The sequence below is a fragment of the Columba livia genome, chromosome Z, assembly GCF_036013475.1.
Source record: "Columba livia isolate bColLiv1 breed racing homer chromosome Z, bColLiv1.pat.W.v2, whole genome shotgun sequence".
NCBI classification, from domain to species: Eukaryota; Metazoa; Chordata; class Aves; order Columbiformes; family Columbidae; genus Columba; species Columba livia.
Genome location: NC_088642.1, coordinates 17974918 through 17999846, shown reverse-complemented (window position 1 = coordinate 17999846; position 24929 = coordinate 17974918). Strand labels below are relative to the sequence as shown.

At 44.9% G+C, this 24929-nt stretch overlaps 1 protein-coding gene across 1 annotated transcript; it reads right to left on the bottom strand.

Moving 5' to 3' along the window:
• Positions 1-1251: 1251 nt before the first annotated feature.
• CD180 (CD180 molecule) lies at positions 1252-16231 on the bottom strand. The gene is given in 8 exon segments (XM_065046641.1): positions 1252-2676; positions 2678-2831; positions 2833-3084; positions 3609-3623; positions 3744-3798; positions 3801-3909; positions 6491-6613; positions 16169-16231. Coding segments are annotated over 8 exon segments (2088 nt in total). The 3' UTR covers positions 1252-1359.
• Positions 16232-24929: the final 8698 nt, after the last annotated feature.

The window sequence follows — 24929 nt, the reverse complement described above, 5'->3', positions numbered from 1 at the left end:
TGTTACAGAGGAAAATGTCAAGGAAATGCCTTGGGGGCAGGAGCTGAAGCTGAGTCTGGAGTCCTGCACGGAAAGTTGTGAGAGCTCATCTTCCACGTCTCAGTGAGCAACCACAGCTCCTGGCTTAGCACACCGGGGAGATTGGCTGGGCAGGGTGAGACTCCCCGTGGGGCATGTTCTACCATGGAGACAGAAGGGTCATACCCTTCCAAAAGGTTGTGTCTGTACATCAGGATGAGCCTGTTATCAAAGCACTAGTGCCCTGAGTCACTGTGGTAATGCAGAGCAGACGAGTCAGCACAGCAAGCTCCAGTCAGACCCTTGGTCAAATGCACATACCCTGTCCTATCACTGAGTTTGTGCACATATAAAGGCAGAAAAAGGGATTTGATTGTTTAGCAAAAGTAAATAATAACAAGTCTATCTTTTCTCCCACCTAGCTGTTGCATATCCCATTGGAATGAAGAGACTTTCTTCACACCAGGGACACAGGCCAGGAGCAACACGAAGTTCCTGTCAGCACCAGGAGCACCCCTGGGCTGTGGTTGCGGCTCCCCACTGCACTATCCCCTTTGCAGTCTCTGGTTTTCTGTCCTGGGCAGCTGACGGAGGAAGCAGTTCACTCAGACTGGTGCGGGGAAGTCTCGTATCGAGTCTAGAAAATAGTACAAGAGTAGGACCTGTGCCAGCCTGAGAGATGGACAGATGGTCAATGGCCAGGAACTTTCTAAGGATCAAAAATATTTTAAAGGTATTGGAGAGATGATGCAGGCTGTTCCTGTCAGTCCTGCACGAGTAGCTCTTATGTGACTACGGATGTTGTGCCATTTCTTCACAGAAAGTTTGATGCTTTTTAGCAGAGCAGGCTACACTACTGCCATCACTTCAAGAACATTGTTTTTCAAAGGCTTTTGGTAGGGTGAGGGTTAGGTTGGTTTGGTGTTAGGTTTTTGTTTGGTTGTTTTTTTGTGGGTTTTTATTTGTTTGTTTTGTCATGTTTGGTTTGGTTTGGGTTCTTTTGGGGGTAAGGTGGAAGGGAATGGTGGTCCTGGTTTGCTTTTCTGTTTCTTAAAGACAGCAAGGTTTTCATTTAGACCTTGGATCTTCCCTTTACAGGTGCACTAGCTGTAGTAGGGCTAACATTGAGTTGAACTGAGATTTCTCTTATTCATGTACAATGTTCACATCATAGTTTATTTTTCCACTTCTCAGATAAATGGGTTTTTAATTATTTTTCTAAGTTATAATACAAATGAAATTATATTAGGTTAAGAAAATGCTGGTCACAAGCAAAAACAGTAGGTTGTCTTTCATCTTAATACAACTGCTGTACATTTTTTCTGTATCTCCATCATAAGCTTATATTTGCTGGTAATTTAGCTTGAAATAGCGAGCACCCCAGGTGAAGATGACACCACAAGATAAAATGGCCAGGACAACCGCAATGACTCCTGCTGTGTTGATCCCACAGGAGAGCGAGATGGTGGCCAGCTGAGCCCCAGCTAGCAATTTGGGTTCAGACCATCTCGTACCTTCAGGGTCTTCAATTCTATCCAGATTCTACTTGTACTGGGTGATTAAACCAATATTGGATCAGGTGCAGTCCAAAGGATTGTAACTTAAATTGATTATGCAGTGACCAGATAGGGACGCCAGCTTGTCACGTGGAAGAACACAGATCCCGTTGTGTGCAAAATTGAGATAAATGCTCTTGAGGTTTGAAAAAGCATCTGTTCTGAACACAATTAGTTTGTTGTGGCTCAGATCAACATGCCATAACTTCTCAAGGCTCTGAAATTCTTGGCTGCCTATTGCTGTCAGTTCACAGGATGATAAAATTAGCACCTCTAAATTGGATAGCTGTTGGAACAGTTTGTCTTTTGGCATGATCCCCGGCTCAAAGTTATTTTGACTAAGGTCCAAGAGCATGAGGTTTTCCAGGCCTTGAAAGAAATGCTGAATGCTAGTGTCGATGTGGGAGGAGGAAAGATGCAGCACTTGCAAGAGATGTAAATTTCAGAATGGACCTTGTTCAGTGTTGATATGAAGAGGAGTGAAAGCCAGGTCCAGAATCTCTAGGTTAGCACTGTCCTTAATGAGCATGTCTTGGAGGTGGAGCTGTGTGTTGTGGCTCAGATTCAGGTACTGAAGACTGCTCAAACCTCTCAGCGCTTCGTTACAGCAGTTGAATCTTTCAATACGACTCTTACTTAAATTGAGATGTTGAAGCTTTGCTAGTTTCTCCAGGCAGCCAGAGCCCAGCTGCAGGACGTGTGAGTTTCCCTTGATGTGGAGGTGAGGGAGGGAGGGGAAGGAGGCAGAGCTGATATTGCAGAGGTGCTCAAAGGTGTTCACGTTGAGAACTAATTCCGTCAGTGAGCTCATGCCACTGATGCCAGGGGGCAATGCATTGATGTAGGTTTGAGTTAGGTCCAGCTTTCAGAGTTTGGTCAAGCACTGCAATGTGTCAGCGTTTAGGTTTTTGCAGTATTTGCAGCATTTTTGCCATATTTGCAGGTACAGATCCTCGACAGAGACATTACAGAGTCCTTGTAAAACATTCGGGCTTATATGCACCTCCTTTTCCACTTCATGAAATGTTCACAGCCAAAGGGTCTGGGCTGTGGAATTCTGTATCCCCGCCAGGATCTCAGGGATGTCAGCACAGCCCCCCAGACTCCAAACTGTAGAAATGGGTCTGGAAAGCTCCAGGTTCAATGTATGTAATGCCGTTGCCTTCAAAGATGAGAGTTATATTGCTGGTCTTCTGCAGAAAGTGAACATCTGCTGCTGTGATCACTCTTATGTTGTTCATTTGGAAGTCAAGGTATGAGGTTTTGAGTGGGAAAGTTGGGAGGAAGCCGCAGTGAAGAGGTGTGGTTGGTGCCCAAGTTGAGGGTACGCAAGCTGTCCAGATTTGTCACTGGAATAAAGGACCTACTGGTTATTCCTGTCCGTTTTAAGACAAGCTGCCTCAGGGACTGTAGGCCAGTGTATGCTGTGTCAGACAGAAACATGAGCAAGCTTCCAGTCAGCACGATTACCTTTAGCTGCTTGTTGCTGTGAAAGGTGCCTTCATACACCAGAAAGCAACAGAAAGCAGTGTCAGGGGCTTCTCTCAAAACTCTTGCTCTATACATGATAACGCAAACTGCACTTCACATCTATAAGAACTCAGGATCAGTTGCCTTCACTAGCATAAAAGTGTCTGTCTTTTCCAGGGATGCTTGCCTGGTATTTGTAAACTCACACTGAAATACAGGGTCCTGGTGAGAAGAAAAACCTGTCCTGAAATTATGGGCCTGTGGAGGCATTTGTAGAAGTCAAGGAAATGTGTGGTTTTTAGTGTCTTTCTTAATAAAATGAAAATTTCTCTTCCTATAGAAACAGCTGGGCATTTACAAGGACCAAACCCATCTTTCTCTAGGGTTTAGGGAACAATATCTTTATAGAAAAGTGATTTAAAAATTTGCTTTAGTGACTTTGCTGTCTCTACTGTCTTAGCAGCAACAGTATGTGGAAAATGCCTATTTCACACATTGCGCTGCAAATGATTGTCACCAGAGGAGAAGCCTGGATGTTGCCCAATTGTATCAATCTCTTCTTAGCAAAATACTTCACAGCTGTCTGCAAATGCTACTGGTGGTTTCCTTTTGAAGTCAGAGAGATGCTACTCTAGTGGGCTCCAGAAGCTGGGGTGTTTGACCAACCTGATGTGCAGAAGTGAGGACGCTCTCCTGTACCTTGTTAAGTCCAAGTAGAGAAGAGACTTCAGCACAGAGAAGGTTGAATTCTGAGGGAAGGGATCACGCTGAAGCTGAAGTCAAGGATTTCGGTTGTGGCAGGTAGTTCATCAGGAATCTCCCTCAGTCCTAACCCTTCACAGATATAGCTTTTATTTACTGTAATCTGTGGAAAGCATATACTGAAACTGCAAGAGGTATGTACTGTGAATATAAATAGGAAACTACAGCACTTCAAAAAAAGCGAACAGAATTTTGAATTATTTAAAAACATAGCAGCTAGAACCCTAGGAAGCCTTAGCACAGGCTTGCCATGCACAACCCTGGGGTTTTGTGGAGTGTGTTGTTAAAATGAATGTCTTGAATCTCTCTTGTACTAATTTGAAGTGAGTCTCATCTGTAGTACTTTCTTATTGAAACTAGCACATATGAGGATTGTTTACTTTTCTGGATGAATTATTAATCCCTAAGAAAGAATCCCCGCAAGGTAGTTTTAAATTCTGAATTTCATGAATCTTGTAACAGTGCTTATTCTAAGAGAAGTCTTAAGAAAACCTTGCAGAATAGAGGTAAAAAAAGAGCAGGTCTGGCAATGTTTCTAGAAGGAACATGTCCAAATTAATTGGATATGAATGGCAGTTACGTGCTGCAGTGAGTATATGGTGGAAAGGTTAGATGGTTTAGCTCGGGTTAGACAAAAATCATAGCTGATATACTGAGTCTTTAAAATTTCTATGAAGGCTTTTCAGTTTAACTGAAAATAAATCGATCTATTACGTAGAGGAGTCTACTCAGTGGATATCAGGGAAGTCCATTAAATGTACTTGACCTGCATGTGTCTGGTGATTGCACAAGAGTCAGCCAGAGCCTGGGACTATGACATGCAGGGAAACACCCCTTCAAATTGCCTACCACAGCCGCCCAGGGCAGTGGAGATGCTCAAGATCATCACACTTATCCCAGCTGCTGAACCATGATGGGGAGCAGCATAGGTGCAGCCAGCTCAGTGCCATCCTCCTTCTCACCTAGCCCTGCTCCCAGAGAAAGCCCTGGGTGACCACAGAGCCAGCCTGGTAGGACCAGGGTCCCTGGGACCACATGGGAGCTGCAACTTCCACAGTATCTTGTCAGGAAACTCAGGGATGTACTGCTTGCAGGGTGGTAAAGGCACATATTGCATGGTTGGCCAATCTGACCATTTAAATGAGATTCAAAGCTATCTGTTAGCCCAAAGACAGCAAGCACAGGTGTCCCGTGAGAAACGCTCTGGAGCCTGGAGTCCATGGAGGGCAGAGGACAGCGCAGGTGTGCACCCTGTAGGCAGGAGCATGCTCGTTGAGGTGCACACGCATGAACCCTGGGGGATGGTGTATGAGGTTTGGGTCTTTGCATCCACACGGGACTGTGAGTGAGACCAAACCATGTTTCCTGCCTGTCTGTGGCTCAGGAGACACAAGTGGGCAGTGGATGCACTCAGTAGCCTTGTTGTGAGGAAAAGAGCAGTATTTGCTGCAAGCCACAAGCTGGCGAACACTTTTTCCCTTTCCTATGAGAGCAAATCCTGTAAGCAGAAAGTGTTGGGGAGCACCATGGGACTGTCACAACAAAATGTCCCATGCAGGTGAGGAGCATGAGGGGGACAGCACAGGGTCCAACACAGCAGGGTGGGATGAGGCTGCGCTACCTGTGGCTGAGCCCCCACCTGTGGGCACTGGGCAAGCCAGCCCAGTACCTGCTGTAGCACGGTGACTTGGCTCCAGCCTAGAAGCACCAAAATAACACAGTGCTGGTAACTATAGAAATGGCAAAGCACAGACTTAGAAAAGCCAATGTTTTCAATGCTGGTAAGTGAAGAAGAAGCGGTGGAGCTGACTGCCATGACATGCATTTTAGACAGATTAAAAATGCTTAGCTGTCTCTATAAATGAGAACAGTGTCTGTGTTTTACCATTCAAATAAAATTGCAAGCAAGCTCTCTCTGTATGCTTTGGGGCACGGAGCAGCTCTCACAGGGAGCTGAGGAGCAACCATCCTGTGAGGATTCCTGCTGTGCAACTCAGAGTGCCTGGGGATTTGTACACTTAATTCAGTAGGGAACTTGCTATTGGTCCCAGGTGTGCTGTGTAGGGTTGGGTTCTTATGGTGCTTTCTTCCCTGAATCAAAATCCTTGCCTTACTTTTTCCTTCTCTTTCACTCAAAAATAAAATAAATCTTATTTGTCAGTATTTTCCCCTGCCCCTGGAAAAACCCTAGTACCTTCTCATGTGGTATCACACATCAACCGAATTCAAATGACAAATAGAGATACCATCATCCCACCACTGTGTACAAGTTCCTGTATGGAGAGTACAAGCGTGAGAGAAAAAATCCTTTTATGTACTCCCTGTTCAGCTCTGATACCTGCTAAACACCCCTGTGAGAATTAATTGTCCTTCAAGCTCTCTGGGAGGTGAAGTGCAGTGCTGGTCTGATGGCTACCAAAGTCCAAGGCATCAGCAGGAAAGAGCATGAGGGTGCATAGATGCATGGGTGTGAGGAGGAGGAGGGACAGTGACTGATCACCATGAGCACATGTCAAGACAACTGCCTTATCTCTCCAATAAAGGTCTTCAGATCCCCTGAGAGAAACTCCTTTCAGAACTGAAAAGAGTTGTCCAGCAGTAGGTAAGTGTTCACCAGATCCTCTACACCCACGGTTCCTGCATCTTCAGAGGGACCTCAAGGGGGACCAACAGCTGTCACTCACCTCCATGCACATTGTCTCTGCAGCACTGGATGCTTTGCAGCTGATGCAGGCGAGCGTTGTGAAAATCAAAAGGTATAAATCACAGGATATCACGGAGTGAGGTGGGTTGTTAAAATGGATGATCTTGTGTTATCTTCCTTTAATGAAAGGGAGACAGAGCAGCAAAGGTCAGGCAAATCACGTGGGTTGTCTAGAAAGGAGGTTGTAAGGAAAAGAAATTCATTGTGAGCAAAAGGGCAGTTTCAGAGTGAAAGAGGAACATCCCTGCTTTAAATATAGTCAAATGACTCTGCACTGACACGTTTTTAGGGCAGAACAGATTTTTTTCAAATATGAGGAAAATGAGGAAAATTGGTCTTTATACTTGTGTAGAGTGAAATGTCTCCACTAAGTAGAGGGAAGTTAGCTCAGCATGAAATGGGAGGTAGAGTAAGAAAGTGCAGATGAGACTGCAGGATCTCACCAAAGAGGAATTTAAGGCAATGGAAAGTTTGAGTCAAACAACACTTCGGTGCATTGCTTGTGAAAGTCACAAGAACTGAAATATAAACACAAGATCTGGGCTTCTATTGCTGTAAAAAGGTTCATGATGCTGAAACATGCTTCTCTTGTTAGAAACAGTAAAGCTGAAAAGCAATAACTCGACCTGAAAAAAATTCTTTTCCTTTTGCATTTAGATTACGGGTAATTATTAGTTTTCTGAAGGGGGACAATATTTCTAACCCTCTCTAAGATGGGCATGTATGTGGCAGCTGCAGGTGGGAGCATCCAGTCCTTGCTGCCTGGGACAGTGCTGAGCACTGTCTCTAGCCAGCTCAACCTGCCTTTTCCTTCCATTCTTAAATGGCCGAGTTATTAGCTTGGTAACTTTGTTTCAGCAGGCTTAACTGGAACTCCTTCTTCACCACTCAGTAGGGAAAACATACTGGGCTTGGCAAATGTGACCCAGCACATTGAGGAGGGGCCAGGTGGACTGAATGGCAGAGCTGAACCAGCTCCCATAAGTTGATTGGTGAGCTTCAAGCAATCAGGATGCCATCTGGATAGCATCAAGCTTGACACTGGGGAAGATATTTGGGTTTCTCTGCTGGCAAGCACATGCACAAAGTCAGTGGCTTTGGTTCTGAAAGAGTGCTTGAATTGGAATTGACTGCATTGTCAGCTGGAGTTGATGTGTACACCAGGTTTTACCTGAGCTGTGCAGTGTTCATCCCTGCAGGTGGCTCAGGAGAGGGAGCAGGCGAAGTGACAGCAGCAAAGCTTAAAATCCAGCACAGACCTAACTCCCTTTTGCATCCTTGCCTAAGCCCCTCAGCTGGGCTGTTGTGGCTGGTGGGCACAGAGGGGCCACTGCACTGGTGCCCTGCTGCTGTATGTCGGTTGCTAAAATGCTTATGTGCTGACCTGATTCAACAGTTAGGTCTTTTTCTTTGTCCTAAATCTATAAAATTTAAAAGAAAATAACTTATCTGAATGACAAGTTAAAAAGCTTACACACTCCATATCCCAGTAACAGCTCTGCTTCTCCCCAGCCAGCTTTGTGTTTGATGGAAATCCTGCTCCCCCTGCAGCTGGCAGCAAAAATTTCAGCGGATTTTGTTGTTTGGACCTTGTTTATTTGCTGTTTTCCATGCTAAGGCTCAAAGGTTAAAGCTTGAAGTGTCCCTGGCCTCCCCACTGTGGTTTCCTGGCTGGCAATAGCTTGGACTTGTGCTTGCAGCCTGTGTCTTGTTTCAGGCAGGCTATGAGTCCTGGTGACATGGGTGATTCCTCAAACCACCCATATCAGAAACCTCACATTTAAGATGAATGTATTGGTTTGGAAGAAAAGTCCTTTAAATCAGGAGGGCTTATCAGCTGAAACTGCCTCTTTCTGCATTGAGTGCATTATATGTGTTGTGGAATTTGCGTGACATAAAGGGTTATAAATAACTCCAGAGTTTTGTTGCTTTGTTTTGTGCTGGTTGGTTTTTGTTTGTTTGTTTGTTTGTTTGTTTGTTTGTTTTGTTTGTTTTGGTTTGTTTTGGTTTGGTTTTTTTTTAGGAAACAGGAAGTTTTTCGATGCAAATAATGAATTCCAAGGCCTGCCTCAATTTCAGCTACTGAAGAATTCGTTATGAAGTTGGTATTGGGTGACTGAAGTTTCTCATCTCTTCCACATGCACAAGTAATCGCTGAGCTTGGTAAAAATGACAGATGATTAGAGGTGTGTAAATTATTCATTATGTGTACCTATCTGATCAATTTAGCTCCTTGTGCTCATAAAGAAGCAAATGGGGAGGGGTCAGAGTTGACGGCAGTGGATGGTGGGAGGGGGTTTCGGTGCTGGCAGGAGCTTTGTTGAAGGCGCCTGCCATGGGCTCAGCCAGGCTGCAGCTCCTCTGCGACCAGGCCTGGGCACCTGGAGACATCACCGGCTGATTCACCTCCCAATGTTCAACAAGGGGAGCGCTCCTTGTTTGCATGTGTTCTGATTTTAACGATGTTGTTTGCTGTTGCCAAGCGCTGGGTGGATCTTTTCTCCATCGCAGAGTGCAGAGGGGTTGTCAGGGCACAAGGATCTCTAAGACAGTGCTGTTGAGAGTATTTTTCTCATCTTAATATTACTTTCTGTCTGCTTGTCTGAAACTCTTCCCACTCTGGTGATCGGAAATTTAAGAGTGTGTGAACAGCAGTGGTAATAATTGACTTTAGTGCAATGGTGCTTGTCACTGAGTGCTTGTGAGATGCTGAACACTGTTGAAGGCCAAACAAATTGGTTCCTCTCACTGACTCTCCGGGACAGGGCCACCCCACAAACAAGTTGCACTGCCCTGCATGCAAAAAGTCCCCTGGCAAGGGCTGTGCATCCGCACACAAGTTCTCCATTTTAAACTGATTTCTGAGCTAGGCAGGAGGAATGGTTCACGAGGCTCACCAAAATGCGGAGGGTCACCCACAGTGTGTCTCCATGGGTGGTGTCCCTTCCCTCACTTAAAAACCACCACTGATCTGGTGTTGGTCCTAGAGGGAACCACAATGGTGAAGCGCTGGCGTGTTCCTCAGCCCAGCCAAGTGGTATGAATGTGGACATCACGTGGGCTGTTGACACGATACTGAAGTCACGGGATGTCAGTTCCCACCCCGACACAGAACCGTGTGTCCCATTTCTAGGTGGGATTCTGAGTCCTGCAGGAGCCTCTCCAGCTGGGCAGGAGGACAGCTGGTCAGGACGAGGGGAAATCCTGTCTGGTGTCAAATCCATCCGGCTGGCCCTGTGCCTGGACTGGCCCTTGTGTTGGGAAAGGGTCCCGGGTGGAGCATTGAGCACAGCACCTCCAAAAAGCCTGGCCCCTGAGGGGTGCTGTGCATGGGAGAAACCTAGGAAATTTCACCTTTGCTACGGTTGCGTTGGAAAAAAAATGTGTAATGGCTATAGAGGTAAGTGAGAATCTATCTAAGAAGTTTTAAAAAAGAAAATGTGCAATGAGTTTTGTGTATATATATATATATATATATATATATATATGTAAAATAGACTTTAGCACCCTCAGAATTCCTGTGAGACATTGATTCTCTCTTATTTAAGAGATTAATCATGTCAGTCTCTGGGTCTTCTCTAGCTCTGAAGATGAAGGGACTGGCAACCCAACACAGCAGGGCTTCCGAAGTTCCTGTTTATACAGGATCAAAGGATTAAAATAGTTTTTAGTCATTTCCTTGAAGTATGGATTTCAAGATTTCCCTTTATCATTGTTTTCTTTGGTACCACAAACAAGAGATAGGAACTCAAATGATTGCTTTACATGCTGGAAGTTAAGAATTGGGACTGGGGTTTGCCTGAGGCAGTGGGATTTGGGCAGTGGGACTGTGCCTGTAATGCCCTTCCCAGCTTGTTTGTGCTTTGAGCAGCCGGTGGCCAGGCTGCAGCATCCCCCCTGCCCAGGGATTCCTCTTCCTCTGCTTTGCCACTACTCCTTGGCAGAGGACCCAACCACCAGCTTCTCTCCTCTGGCATTAGTGGTGAAGGTTAATGCTGGAAGCATGGCACAGCTTCAATCCAAAATTTCCATGACTTGAGCAAACCACCTGCAGATGTATTGACCTAGATGTCCCTTGAAAAAGAGAGGGAGTGTGACCAGAGATATGATGTGAGCACTGTGTGTAGAAATATCCCAGACAAATAAAGTGAGTACTCCTCTGGACATCTCTCCATGGATGGCTTGTCCTCATGTGGATTTTATTTGAAGCAGCTTTCAAAAGGATGATGGCAAAGGTGCTCAGCCAGGGTGCTGCTGCTGTGCCAAGTCCTGGAACCCCTGGCCTTTGTGGGGGCATCGGTGCTATGTTTTTAGTAGTCAGGATGAACAAACTTCCAGCAGGTGACGATAGCTTGCTGGAGGCCAGGGGCACACCAAGGTTCCTGGCCCCCCTGCCTGCATCCTGCATCCTGCTGCTGGCCAGGAAGCTGGGCTGGCCACGGCTGGGCCATGCGAAACCGTGTAAAACCTACCAGACACAAAATGAAAGTCCTCAGGACAAAGGCACTATGCAGGAAGGAAATAGCTGACGGGAATTAGCAACTGATTAATTAGTGACATTTTGTACATCCATGTTTCATCTGCTAAGGGAGTTGTCTCCTATACTCTCCCTGCAGATACTGTTTCTGCATAACTACTGTTGTTGTGTTATCCCTCTTGAGTATCTTGTGATTTTTTTCAAAAATTCAGAAGGTACTTTGAGGATCTCCATGCTGGAACCCACAGTTACTCTGAAATAGCTGTAGTACTTTTCCTTATCTCATAAATGCAGCCTCTGTTCCCTGCTAAGCAAGCAAAATACACAGTATTCTAGCACCCTATGTGTTTTATCAGTACTATAAAGCCAAGATAAAATACAGATTTCAATGATTAGTAACAAGTGATGCTTTCCCTATCTGAACAACACAGAATCTGACAAGCTGGGCTGCACAAGTCTTCCTGCTAGATTTTAGACTGAAAAGAGAGAAATCTGGTTGTATCTGTAAGTCCAACTCAAGTAGCAAGCAAAATATCAGAATTTAAACCTGCCTAAGCTTCCCCTTTCCTCAGCTGGTCTCTATTGGGTGTAGCGTGGCTCGGCTTTGGGGAAAAGAGGCTTCCCAAGCCTTGCATGGAGCAGCTGGACAGATTCCTGGGAGTCGTATTTTATTTTTGTTTGGTTTGGTTTGCTTTGGCTGGCCACAGATATTAACCTTGCAATGGGAGGAAACTGGACAAAGATAAAGAAAAAGAGCCAAACTGAGGGAGCTGGTGTGAGTGCAGGCTATTTAAAGAACTTCTGGCACAGAGACTTTGAAATGACAAAAGAGCATCTTAAAAGGAAATCCTGTTGCTAAGCGACATTAATTGCCATATATAGAAGAAGAGAAGAGAAGAAGAGAAGAGAGAAACCTCTCCCCCCACTTCTAAGTGAGAAATGCTGGTAAGGAGTACCCATGAGTGACCCAGGCACCATAGCTGTGGGTGGTGTGTTGGAAGTGTCCAAAGCCATGTCCCAACAGAGGGAGGGTTTCCATAACCCTTTGGTGCTGGGAGGCCACCACTGGGGCTGTGGGCACATGAGAGCCCTTTCTCCTCCACTTTGACGTTCTGAGAGCACTGAAAAGCAGCAGCAGGCAGCACCTCTGGTCAGGGTGGGTGGGAATAATGAGAGAAACCCAAATCTGCCATGCCGAGGAAAAAACTATAGGTCCTGCTTAGCCAGATGGCTTGGGAACCAGAAATTTTGTCCCTGTAGTTTTGACTGCTTCAATCCACTTCTCCAGTTTCTTTCCTCTTTCTCTTCCAATCATATTAACAAATTCTTGTCTGCTCATTTTGCACTGGTGATCTTTTCCTGATGAGCATCCATTCAGCTGCTGGGTAATATCCTGTGCTGGTTATGACTACATGTGAGGCGACAAGATAAAATACATGCTGCTCCAGCCAAGAACGTGTTAATGGCCTAAATATATTTTGCTGTACTATAATGTTAGTTCCTTTGTCCTCACCATGCTTCAGAGGTCTGTCTCTGAAGTCCCTATCCTTGCATCAATCTTGCCTTTCTTGCCCAGTGTGAATCCTTGACTGATCTGGTTTGCTGGTGAGAGAACAAACCAACCTCACCACTAAAATTCAGGAATTTGCTCTTAGTGTGGCTACTGGGAGCCAAGGCTGCAGTTGGTTTCTGCTAATGAGCTGTTTCTATTGGATGGATTTGAAAGGGGAAGTTCTTACCAGACAGCAGGGCTAACGATGTGGAAATAAGGCAAGCAGTCCCATGCGTGGAGGGCAATACCTTGGCAGTCCTTGCTGGAGCCGTGCCTCCTCTGCCTGCTGGCCTCGGCAGACACCAGTGACCTGGAGCCACGGGTCACTTCTTCTGTCAGGTACTCACTCCAGAAATCCCACCTGCTCCAAAATCTGCTTTCACATTTTATATATGTGTGTATATATATACATATACATACTAAATACTGAGTCCCCATTTGCAAAGGTATGTGCAAGGAGAAGAATTTGTCAGATGTTTAGACTTGATGAGTTTGTCAGGTCCTGGGTGGTTTGCTCCTCAGCCCACTGAAAGATTGCTGACCAAATGTCCTGCAGTATTGCCAGAGGTAACTCTCTGCAGGTTGGTGATTATTCTTCTGAAAGTATTCCACTCGGCAGCTCAGTCTTCTGCAGGTTTCATTGCCATCAAAGAAAGCACATCAGAGCTTTGCACTGCAGCTTAGCTTGGTGTTAATTCTTTGTACAGTGTTGTTGCCCCAAAATATCAATTTCTTTCATGTTAAAGCCATAAGCAAGCAATAGCCCTCTTTTCCTTTTTGCAACAACTTTACGAGAAGCACTGAAATGCTTGAGAGACCATACCCCAGTGGTCTGCACTCTCTTTCGGCAGCTGGGAGCAGCTGAACAACCACCCCACTGTTCAGCCCATAGCGGGGAAGGTCTGGGGTACCTAATCTTCCTGGCCCAAAAGGCAGGGAGCAGCACTGGGTCATGCAGCTCCTTCCCACGGTGGGGCTCTGTCCTCCCACAGGCAATGACGACAGAGTCTTGCTGGGATGGCGTTGGCCGACAGTTAGCGCTTCCTCTGGCACCTGGGCCTGTTGCCTAATCACGTTTGCCGTCAATTATAAGCTTTTTCCTCTTGGTGTAGCTACATTTTCCTTGCTCTAATTTAACTCATTGCTTATTTTGCTGTTGAGTGTGCAGAACAATTGACCCTTTCCTCTCCCTAGCATCCTCTGCAGCATCCACAGGCTCTTGGTGTTGCAGCCTCTGTCCCCTCTGCTTCTTTGCCACCCATTCAGTTCTGGTGGCTGCTGATCGAGGCCATCATCTCTAGCTCATGGAGACAAAATCATGTTTAAAGAAGTGTTCACAGCAGGTGTGTGAATTGTAGTTTGTCACGCTGCTGAGCTGATCTGAGCTGCACTGCCTGGGGGCAGAGACGCACATCTCTGTCAGTCTGCAGTGCACCACAGGGTATATATTTTCCCTAGATCACAGAAGAGTGGGTCTTAAAGAAACACAGTGGGCTACACACTGGCCACATGTTTTAATAAACAAAGAGACTGTTCCTGAAGTTGTGTGAGTATGACAGAAATAGAAGTGTCTTTCAATATGCTGCTGTTTATGAGCAGTAAGTCTGCCCTGGCTAGGGTTTGCCTGACCTGATTAAACAACACAGGCTAGGGGGGCAACTGTACTATATAAATGGTCTTTTTTGCACATGAGTGGAAATTGCTCTTTCGGGGAGTGTGGTAAAGTGAACAATGGCAGAAAGTGGAATTCCTGTGATACAGATGAGATATCTAAAATCCACCTCCCATATTATCCTTTCATTTAGTTTTACCACTTGTCTCTTCTGGATGTCAGCTGCCTAAGCAGCATGAACAGCAACATGTGGTTTGCTACTGGACCACATCCCATGTTATCTGGTGCAGGGGAGTCATGCCTAGCCCTGCAGAGCAAGCAGGGGCTTGAGGAGTTTCTTGCTTGGAGAGGACAGATGGAAGGAGCCAGAGCATGCAACAGATTTGCTGGGTTACTTGCTGCCAGAGGAAAATCTGCTCAGCTACTCTGGGTCCCGGGGAGCTTTCTTTAACCATGACTGTGTCTGGATTTTCAGTTAACAGCATTTTCCTTGGCCTTTCTTTTCTAGGTTCCATCTCTAGCCTGCCATCAGCCCAGACCTCAGCTTGGCCAGCTGTGTGGGATCCCCACAGTGCACACTGCTGTGCCATTCTGCAGGCATCTCCTGGGAATCAGCTCCAGCTCTCATGTCCATGTGCTACTCAGGCAGTGTACCCTGAGCATGGCAAGGCAGTGCAGAGCTCCCCTGAAGCCCAAGGGGTAATCCAGCTTATTAGCGTTATTTATGTGTTTGTGCAACTTCCAGGTGAGTGTGGTTTCACCAGAGGAGACTGTTGCATCTGTCTGTCTAAGCTGGTGGCTTGTTGATGTCATGTATAGGTCATGGGATGTTTGTCAGACCTCTTAAGCCTGAAAGGTTTCCTATTTTCTTAGATGTTTCAAAGTAATGGTAACAGTGCAAAACCAAAAGGGCATGTCCTTGATGCTGAAATCCACTTCTTATCTCCCATGTCCTCCAGGATGTGGATTAAATAGACTTGCAAGATAAACTCTGTTGTCAAAGGGTAAAACTCAGAGGCTGGATAAACAGGAGAATAAATCCAACACTGTATTCGGAAAGAGGGAGTAATAATTATTTTAAAATGTAACCTCTGGTTTTAATGCTGTATACTTGCTTCATATTCAGGATTGAAATGGTTGCTTATCTGAACTGGAAACTCTCCCGAAGACAGGAATGTGTTTGAGCTCTGCAGTACAGATATTCCCTCTGATTTACAATGACATGCGCAGGGGGTACAGACACTCCTGGAACAAGCAGCAAAATTAGAAGAAAAAGATGATATAGATGGTAGAGACAAGAAAGAAATGCTGAGCAAGGTACAGACACAGATGCAAATTAACTAGTGGAGTAACAGAGGGAGAAAGAGTATCTCTGGGAGATGGTTTGAAGTGGAGCTCTGCGTGTCAGAGCTTGAAGCCATCACACTGCCCCAAACTTTCCTGTGAGCTCTGAGCATGATGATACGGTAACTGTGTAAATATTGCAGTTATATGTCAAAAGTCAGATGAAATATACCATTTGTGTTGGCTTTGCACAAAGATATTTTTCCTTTATTTCAAAGCTGCAGATCAGAGTGAAACTCCAGAAAGGGCGGGACTAGTGAAACCTCTGAGGATGGGAACTGGCACACACAGCCAAAGTGCTTGTTGCCAGCTTTTTCCTGCAGCTTTTCTCCTCATTCGTCGTTGTTTGTCCCCACTTCTGCTGCTCATTTCCACGAGATGGAGCTATTCTAACACGGCTTTGGTGGCAGCCCCTTGAGAGCAGTATGCTACTGCGTATTTTATTTTATTTCCATGACAATATTTCTGAAGTGGGTAGGCTTTTGTCAAAAATCATCATCCAAAAAAAGACCCCAACAGGGACTGCTGGAGCTCAATGTGCATTTTGCAAGGCTGTGTAATGTAATTCCAAAGGCTCCTTGGAAAAATTGCTCCCAGTGGATGCAGGTGTGTGCAGAGCTGCTTTGCCCTATACTGGGGTGTCTGATGGGGTTTGCATCCAGCTTCATCTCACCGGAGGGCTTATTTTCCCATAGCTAAGCAAAACCCTGATGGTCCGTGTCCCAGGGGTCACCATGCCCACAATGGGGGAGTTGGCCCTTCAGCACCCACTGGCCCTTGTCCATAGCCCTGGTCTGCACTCCTCAGCCTGCTGGGGCACCCGCCTGCCTTTGCTGAGTTGTGATTGACCCCACATGTGGCATTCTGCCCTTTACAATCTATTTTTTTGGTCTAGTTTTGTTTGTTTTCACTGGCTGCCTTCTTCCCGCTGCAGCACCTACTTGTTCCCTCTCCGCTTTGCCCTCATCAGCCCTGTTTCCCATTAAATCACAACTGCAGATGAAAAATCATGCAAATGCTGTTGTTCTGTATATGTCTGCAAACCTCATGGCACGACTTGGCCTTCAACTGAGTTGTGCCTGTGGAGCCAAGCTCCTCCTGCCCCTGTCCTTTGAGCATGCTTTCCCATTGCAACCCCTACAAAGAGCATCACCTCAGGGAGACACTTTTATCTGGGGAGTTTCTACAGAAGTTGTCAAAATTAGGGACAGTTTCATATGTAATATTTGTAATACCTGAAAAGAGGGTATTCTAAAAACCTCTGCTTGTGTTGTGAGCTGTTTAGGGCTGTGCTGGCATTGTCACAAGAAGCCAGCGTTCTCTGCTTGCACACAGGAGATAAGTGGTATCTCAATGACAAGGTGTCACTGGCAACCTGTGTCTGCCCCTGAGCATGCGGCCATGCACGGAGACAGTGAGCAGAGGTTTCCCTCTCAAGCAAGTGCCCAGTGCTGGGGACTGGTTTCTCCCCACATCGGCCACAGTAAAGAGCTGCTGCTGCTTCTCAGGCACACAGAGCCTAAAATTCTCACTGCCAGGGGACCCAGCCAAGTGGAAACCACAGCAAGATAAATAAGGGGCAGCTATGTAAGGCAAGGGGGCTGCCATTGCCAGATCTGATAACATTGCACCTGTCCAAATTCCTGTGTGAAATCTTAATTTGCAAAGACTGGAGCATAAATGTCTTCAGTCTTTTTTTTCCCAGTGTGGTTTAACATCCCTCCTTCCCTGTCTCAAAGCCCATACTTAACAGGAGGGGAGCTTTGGAGGAAATACAAAAACCTCTTGCTGGCCTATCTGGCTTGGGTTTGCACATACGAGTGGCTGTGTGGGTGCACAGACTTGCCATGTGTATGTCTAAATACAAATGGGCATTTGAGATTGGCCAAGAAAACATGCAATATGCAATTGCCTGTGCATGTTCAGGGCTCTAATTCTTGGGGGTGGCAAAGTGTCCATAGCTTTTTATGGATTTCATTGCTGCGCAAATTCCCAAAGCTCCTGACTGACTCTGCCTCTGGGAGGGCTGCCCAACTGTAGGGAGGGAAGGAACAGGCTGATTGACACGTGTGGGAACGCTGCGCGGCAGAGGCAACGTGGGTTCCAGGAGGAAGGGATGACTGAAAAATGGATGAGACCAAGCAGATTATTCCCCTTGCATTCAGGTTCCAGCTGTGGGCCTGCAGTCAAGCAAGAGCACAGCAGAGAGAGAGCATCTCACTTGCCAGTCCCCCCGCAAGCCCACCACCCAGAGCCAGGGAGAGCTGGAAACAGCCCGAGAGGGGGATCTGCTCTCCCCACCAACTGTGCACACAGCAGTAAAGGGTCCTTCCCCATGTTTCTTTGCCAGAAAGATGAGGCATGGGTTAGCTCTTCCTAAACATTGGTGCCACACATATTTATTCCTTTTATGTCAGAAGAAAAAAAAAATAAAAGGAACTAATAAACCACAATAGAAAGATTACTGTTTGGAAGATCTAGGCAAGGAATTACTTGGACTTTCTTGAGTTTCACATGGCAGGCGTGTGGGTGATTAAGGTTAGTGATTATTCAAGACATGGGATGTGATCGGACTTTTAGGATTTGAAAGGATTACACTTTCTTGTGAAGTGGGTGTTTAATTTCTCTTCAGTTTTAAGTCATTCTTTGTAAGTATTAAATCTACAAATTATCACACCCTTGGTCTGTGACATAGGACAAATGTTGCTAATTTTCTCCCACCTCAGTCTAGATGAACTCCTTTTCTCTGGTGTTATTAATGCCACAAAAAATATGACTTTTCTTTTTAAAGTAGTTCACACTGGTGTGTGCACGCACACATGCAGGCAGGCATGTGTTTCGCAACAGGTTTTTGTGCTTGTGACTCAGAGCTGAACTATTAAACCATAACACATGGCTGACATCTGGAATTCACTCAGACATTTTTGTCATTAGAATATTGGTAGTCATGGTTTACTACTCTCCTTTACTCCAAAATGTAACTTCCTTTATTCTCAGATTATAAAAAGAGGTAGAAGATTATACTGAGCCTGTTGGTGTCACTTGATCAATATATAAAAAATATTTTGTCTGAGCCTGCTCAAAAAGCACATGTTCAGAGAGTTTGGCAGACGGATCTTTCTTTAGAAAGTCTCTACTTTGTCTTTAGATTTGAAATGATTGCTTACCATGAGAATATTCAGAAAATTGCGTATTTTTGCTCAGTGAGAGTCTGTGGTTGCTTAAAGCACAAGTAGTCACCTGTTAGCTAGCAAATTAGGGTAAGAATTGCAGACAGATTGCCTCAGTGTTTGAATCTAATTAGTTACATTAATTCCTTCAAATGAATGTCTCTCATTCGGCTGGTTTTAGAGCAAGATTAAAATATGCTAATGTTTTCTGTGAAGTGGAATAGTTTGTCTCACCTGTGTCTCACAACTGTGCTGTGTTCTGTTCCCAGGGCTGTTCGCTGTGGGCTGTATGGTCCTGCAGAGATGAAGATTTTGCATTCTCATTGAAAATATTGTGGGAGCACCACAAGAGTGCTTGTAGTCAAAGGTGTGTTGAATCTCACGTTGATGCCAAAAATGTAATGAAATATGCCATCTAGCTGCTGCTGTGATTAGTCTCAATCAAAAGAGGTGAATAGGGGGAAGCTTTCCTTGCTGTGACTCAGAAAAGCAACTAAGCATACTTTTCAATCCATCACCATAAGCACATCCTTAACTTTGGGGACCGCCTAGTTTTCCATTGACTTTGAGAAGCATGTGTCGCTGCTTCAGTGCCACTTCAGGAAAAAAGAGGAATTGTTATTTGAAGCCTATGCTGAGTCCCCTCTCTTTGAGAGAAAATATAGTATGTCTTCAAGACATCTTCTTTGCCTGGTGAAGGGGCTGTAAAAGAAGGGTGACTTTGCCACTAGATTCAAGAAGGTGATAGAGAAGGTTTCTAGTCTATTGGCTATTGACATAAAAAGTGGCAGCAGTGGCACAGCACTGTGATGCCTTTGAGTATTGTAGCGGTGAATTAACATCTCTTGATGCAGGATTTTTAACATAGTTCAGTGAAGTCTTTTTAGCATCAGCAGGGAGGGCTTCACATGCAGTACATGGTCAAGATCTGTCACATATTGCTAACTCTGGTGGTCACTTGACTGTGGCCTGAGCTGTCGGCTTTTCACTGTTTTAACGTTTTGTTTTTTTTTTTTAAGCAGTTGTATTTCAGATTTAGTCATGTCTCTTCTATTCATAGTAGCTGGGTAAAAGTCTCATGTCAGTACTTCAGAAAATTTGTGCTCTGGTCTCTCTCACTGTTACTGTTGATTAGTAATCACATTGTGCCAAAGGGGTGTCATTGTGGCAGGCTGTGATGCTTAAACAGAGCATCCTGCCCAGGGTCCTTCATCCTCATAGCTGCGCTTTGCCACTGGCTGGACAAGGTGGACCCACATGGATCCACTCACCTGTCAAGATCAAAGTGGAGTCCTTCAAACTCCTACAGATTGATTCCTTCACCAGGAAGCCCCTGGCGCTGGATGTGGTCCTGAGATATACCCTTGTAATAAGGTTTTCCAGTGCATCTGGATATGTATGTTAAGGTGACCCTGGTGGTTGTGCCCTTGGCTTTGGTGAGGGCAGGAGGTGGCCCTGGGCAGAGGTGGTAATGGCCAGAAGCAGTGCCACCCCCTCTCCAGCCCAGAGCAAGCCAGACTGCCCCATCCATCTCCCCGAGCTGGTGTGCAAATGCCTCTGTGTTTAGGTGCTGGCAGCTCTGCTAATTGATTATGTGGGTACACAAAAGTACTGTGCTATAGACAGTAATTAAAACTATGCTGTCAGGCTGTCAAAATCAATCTCAATTATAGATATGGCCAGACATGCTACATTTTTTTTTTTTTTCCCCGTAATAAGGATTAGAACTTATTGTTATTATTTATGGTTATTTGGTGTTTCGGATTGTCAAATTCTGTTTACAATCACTTTGTAGATTTAGATAAAGTGTGAGCTCCTGCATTGCACACTTTCTTGCCAGATCCATGGGTCAAAATGATTTTGTGGGGAACCTCCAGCCCAACAGCTTGGTCATTTTTGAGCACAAATGCTGTGCCCAGAAATCCTGGTGCACAGCATCTTCTGGGGCTCCCCAGGCTCACTGCATCCCTTGAGGCGGCTCGGTGGGGCCAGGTGCCCTGGGACTTGCACCAGCCCATTCCGGTGCCTCTGCCAGTGACCAAAGCATGTGCAGTCCCTGCAGAACACAGTGCTGTGCCCCAGCTTGGGGATGAGTGATTTATGCTTCTCTGATCTGGGGTGGGGTGGCAACAAGGTACTGTCTCTGAGTCTGGTCCCCACTGAGGATCACAGTTTGGCTTGCTTCTTGTAAAATGAAAATTATTACCTCCTTCACCTCCTTAGCCCTTGTCCATTTCCCCAGGCTACTGTGAAAATTAATATCTTGTTTCTGAAGCACTCGCGTAGTGTAGTGGCATGGGAGATAAACAGGCAGAAATTAATTAGTCTGTCTTCAGAGCAGGGTTTTGAGTATTATAGAAAATAAGCCTGTTAAACATTAAGGAGAAAGCAGAAAGCTCTGTACTGGGTCCTCACTCACCCCGGGTACTTAATGACATGTTTTCACTGGAAAAAAAATGTTATGATCACGTTAATTAAAGGCTATGCCAGAATGCATATGTACAAGGGGGGTAATTGAAGGATGCAGAATGTCTGCCAATTTGACATTACCTAACTAGCTTGATTTTTCAACCATAACAATATTCTCGTATTTATTTATTTTTTTGGATGCCATATGAAAAAAAAATATTTTAGCAAAACAGCATGCTGAGCAGAGTGAATTACACCAGTAGGGTTTCTTGTTACTCTGTGCCTGATGGAGACAATGAAAAAGGGTAGTGAACAAAGCAGAGAAACAATGGTGTGTGTATCATACATAAAAAGGTACTGTAACAGCAGTGATCTGTCTGCCACAGTAATGAAGTCAACCGTTCGGAATAATATGAATTCACAGCAAGAAATGATAGTAGAGATCTGCTGAGCTGAATCTATATTAAACAGTTGTGACTTAGCCACATGAAACTATGGAAAAGGTTAAATCTTAATTTTATTAAATGGTTAGCCACAGCAGATAGGGTCACCTTATGGCTTTTCTAAGTTCCTAGTTTTCCTTGTCTCCAGCTTGTTATTTATTAGAGCTCTGCACAACTCCATGAACTCCATGCAGCAGTACTGGGCTTGCAAATTTGTGGTGCTAGCCCTCTTCCCCACCTTCCTGCCCTTACTCTTGTACTGTGCTGTCAACCACCATATTTGAAGACATCACTCTCTTTCATCTCTCTGCATTCTCTGTATATACCTCTGGTAGAAAATCAACCAACCAACCAAACACCAACGCCATTTCTGCCCTCCTTTTGCAGTTGGGAAGCCCTGCAACAAGGGTGTGTTATTTACTCAGCAAAATGGCACTGGATTTGTATTCCCAGATCTCCAAGTATTTTCAACAACCAGCTCCTAATCTGATCCCCTCTGTGACTTTGTTCCCCTCTTTCCTTGGTCTGGCACCCTAAATGACTAATTTCTCTACTCTTCCCTTGAACTCAGCTGTGCTATTTTCAGACTTTCCTTTCTGAACTGGAACAAAAACTTTGGCCTTTTACAGGTAATTTCCATTCAGAATTACTTCTTCTGGTACCCTTCTCAGGAAAGAGAAAAATCAGATTGAAAATAGGAAAACCAAACAACACACAATGTAATTAACCCTGAACCTGTTGGAAGGTCAGCTGATTTTTAAGATGATTTGTAACCATTACACTGGGCAAAGGCAGATATGCATCATTACTTGATCTTATCATCATTGCCTTGGTAGCCTTTGATCTCCATTTGTCCTTCTCCCGTTTGTTTATGCTCTTTCATGCCTTGCTTCAAAGCAGACTTTAAAGCCTTTGGGGCACAGACGGATGTTGTGGTGGTAAATGTGAGGGACAGGTGGGCTCCCTCGGCTGCCAACCCAGTCCTGACTGTGGGAAATGGGTGAATGCTGGACAGTAAGGATGGGTAAATCTACCTTTGGAATGGGGAAATCTCCCCATGGCCATGCCACAGGCAGGGACCGAGTTTCGCAGAGCAGCTTATCTGGATTGCCTGGTGGCCACGGGAGGAGCTGCTTGGGGCACCTGTGCTGCTGCCAGGAGCCAGTCTGGCCAGCACTGTGACCTGTTATTGGCCAGAAGCTGTGGCCAAGGGACACAAAAGAATCTGCTACTGTAAAAACAAACAAAAATTTACAGAAACATCAGACATCTGTAGCCTTAGCTTTTGTTTTGTTTTCACTCCAAGGGAATGTTCACAAAGAGTTTCAATTTTTCTCTGCAGAGGCATTGATCTTCAACACACTCTCAAACACATAGTTATTGTCAGATTTTACACAGACAAAAAGAATACTATGAGGAAAAGTCAGAGATAAGGCAGTCAATGAGGAAATATCAGAAAATCACCCTATAAATGTACATTGATTTTTTAAATGCTTTTAATTGTGTTTAATACTTCAGGGAATAAACTGTGTGAAGGAGCTGTTGTAATGCTAAATTAGGGAGGAACAGTTGTGAGACAGCCAGGTCTTAAACACCTGGTACAATGCAAAATCCCAAGCCAAACCAGAAATGCCACTTACAATGCAAATAACAAACAATAGAGTGCCAGTAGCTCTGCTTTCCCTGAAGACTCACTCAGAGACTTTGTTACAGTGGTCAGGGATTGTCTTACCTCTTATTGACCTTTTACTTTTTTCTTGCTTGATTTCTGTCTCCATCCCTTGCTGTAAGAAAGAGCTGCATTTAGTACCTTAGTGCTGGATTTCTTAAAGTTATTAAAGATGAAATATGCTAAACACCTGAAAGTTGAAACAATGGCTACTGATCTATTTTAATGTGATGTTTCTTCATTTGGGTTGGCAGTTCCTTTGGCACAGATCTTTGGAACTCTCTCCAGTTACTCATGATGGCTCATGTTTGAGAAAATCCCATCCCTCATTTGTGATATCTTTACTTCTAACTCTCTCACCATAAGTAGAAATGAAAGACTGTCCTGGAGTTTTATAATCAGAGGGGAAATGTAGGTGAATTCATTAGCAATAAACCTGCCCTATTCAACAGGGAGGCTGGAAAACTGGTGTATCAAAAATGGAGATTTGGCTGAGGTTGGTTTTTGTCTGCCATTACCCAACATTTTCACAAAGTAGAGATAGATTACTGAATTGGCAGATGACACCAAAGTGGGAATGCTGTGAGCACATCTCAGGAGGGATGTGAATTCTAAAAGACCTCAATGAATTAACGATTTGGGCTGAAAAAGAATGGCATAATTCAACAAAGATCAGTCCAAAGCTTTGCTTTCTCAGAAGCAACAAGATGAATGGTCACAGATAGGGAAGGGCTAAAGGGACAGGAGTTTGACAGAAAGTCATCTGGGGTGTGTAGTTAGTTACAAGGTGAGCAAGGGGCAGTGTTATCCTCCAGTTGCGGCAAGCGGTGAGAAAAGTGTTGTTAGGGACAGCAGTACAAGCTGCAGGAGGATATGCTGAGCCTGTTACTGGACAATCCGGCTGAAAAGCTGTGTCAGCAGCACAGAAGTAGAACACCAACTGGAAGAAGTCCACAAAAGAGAGTGAGGGTCCTCAGGGGTGCCACAAATAACATCTGATGGTGAAAGAAGCAACGAAGAAGTTTCTGGTTTGAAAATGGGAAACACTTTCTGGTGGTGAACTGTAGGAACAGGATGCCAGTTTTCAAGAACAGTTTATAGAAACACCTCTTAGCAAAGACAATGGAGCACCTGATTCTGCCTTGTGACAGTGGTAAGAAGTTCATAGCTTTTAAAATAATTTTGAGCTATATGCTTCTATGATTCTACAACACAAATATTTCAAAGCATTTTGCACTGAGCAAAGTGAAAGAGAAGATAACTTGGCTTCAGATTTATCTTGCTTGGCATGCTTGGCATCAGGTGGTTTGTCTTTGCTTTTCACAGGAATAGGTGTCTTTGCTCATTCTCGGAAATGGTGGTAAGAAGTGATAGAAAAAACAAGAAGTTTGCATTCTGGGGAGGAGTCACTTCTGCAATTAAATCTGACTGCAGTCTGACATGGGCTGAATGTTCAGTATCTCACCACTTGGCTTTATCGTGAGCTCTGAATGTCACTGCTCCATGTAGGCTCCTACTTTTGTGTGTCTCTTGGCCAACATGATACTAGACTTTGTAGTACGTAGCCTGGCTAAACGAAGGTAACTATCAAATGCAACTTGTTGGGAACTTGTTTCAAGCTACAGCTTGATTTGGCAAATAAATTTTTGTAAGTCTGTTTTGTGGTAACATATGAACTGTGACTCCTTCAGGGAAAAAAACCCCAAGAATACTATTAGTAGGAATGTGGCTTTAGTGGTTTTC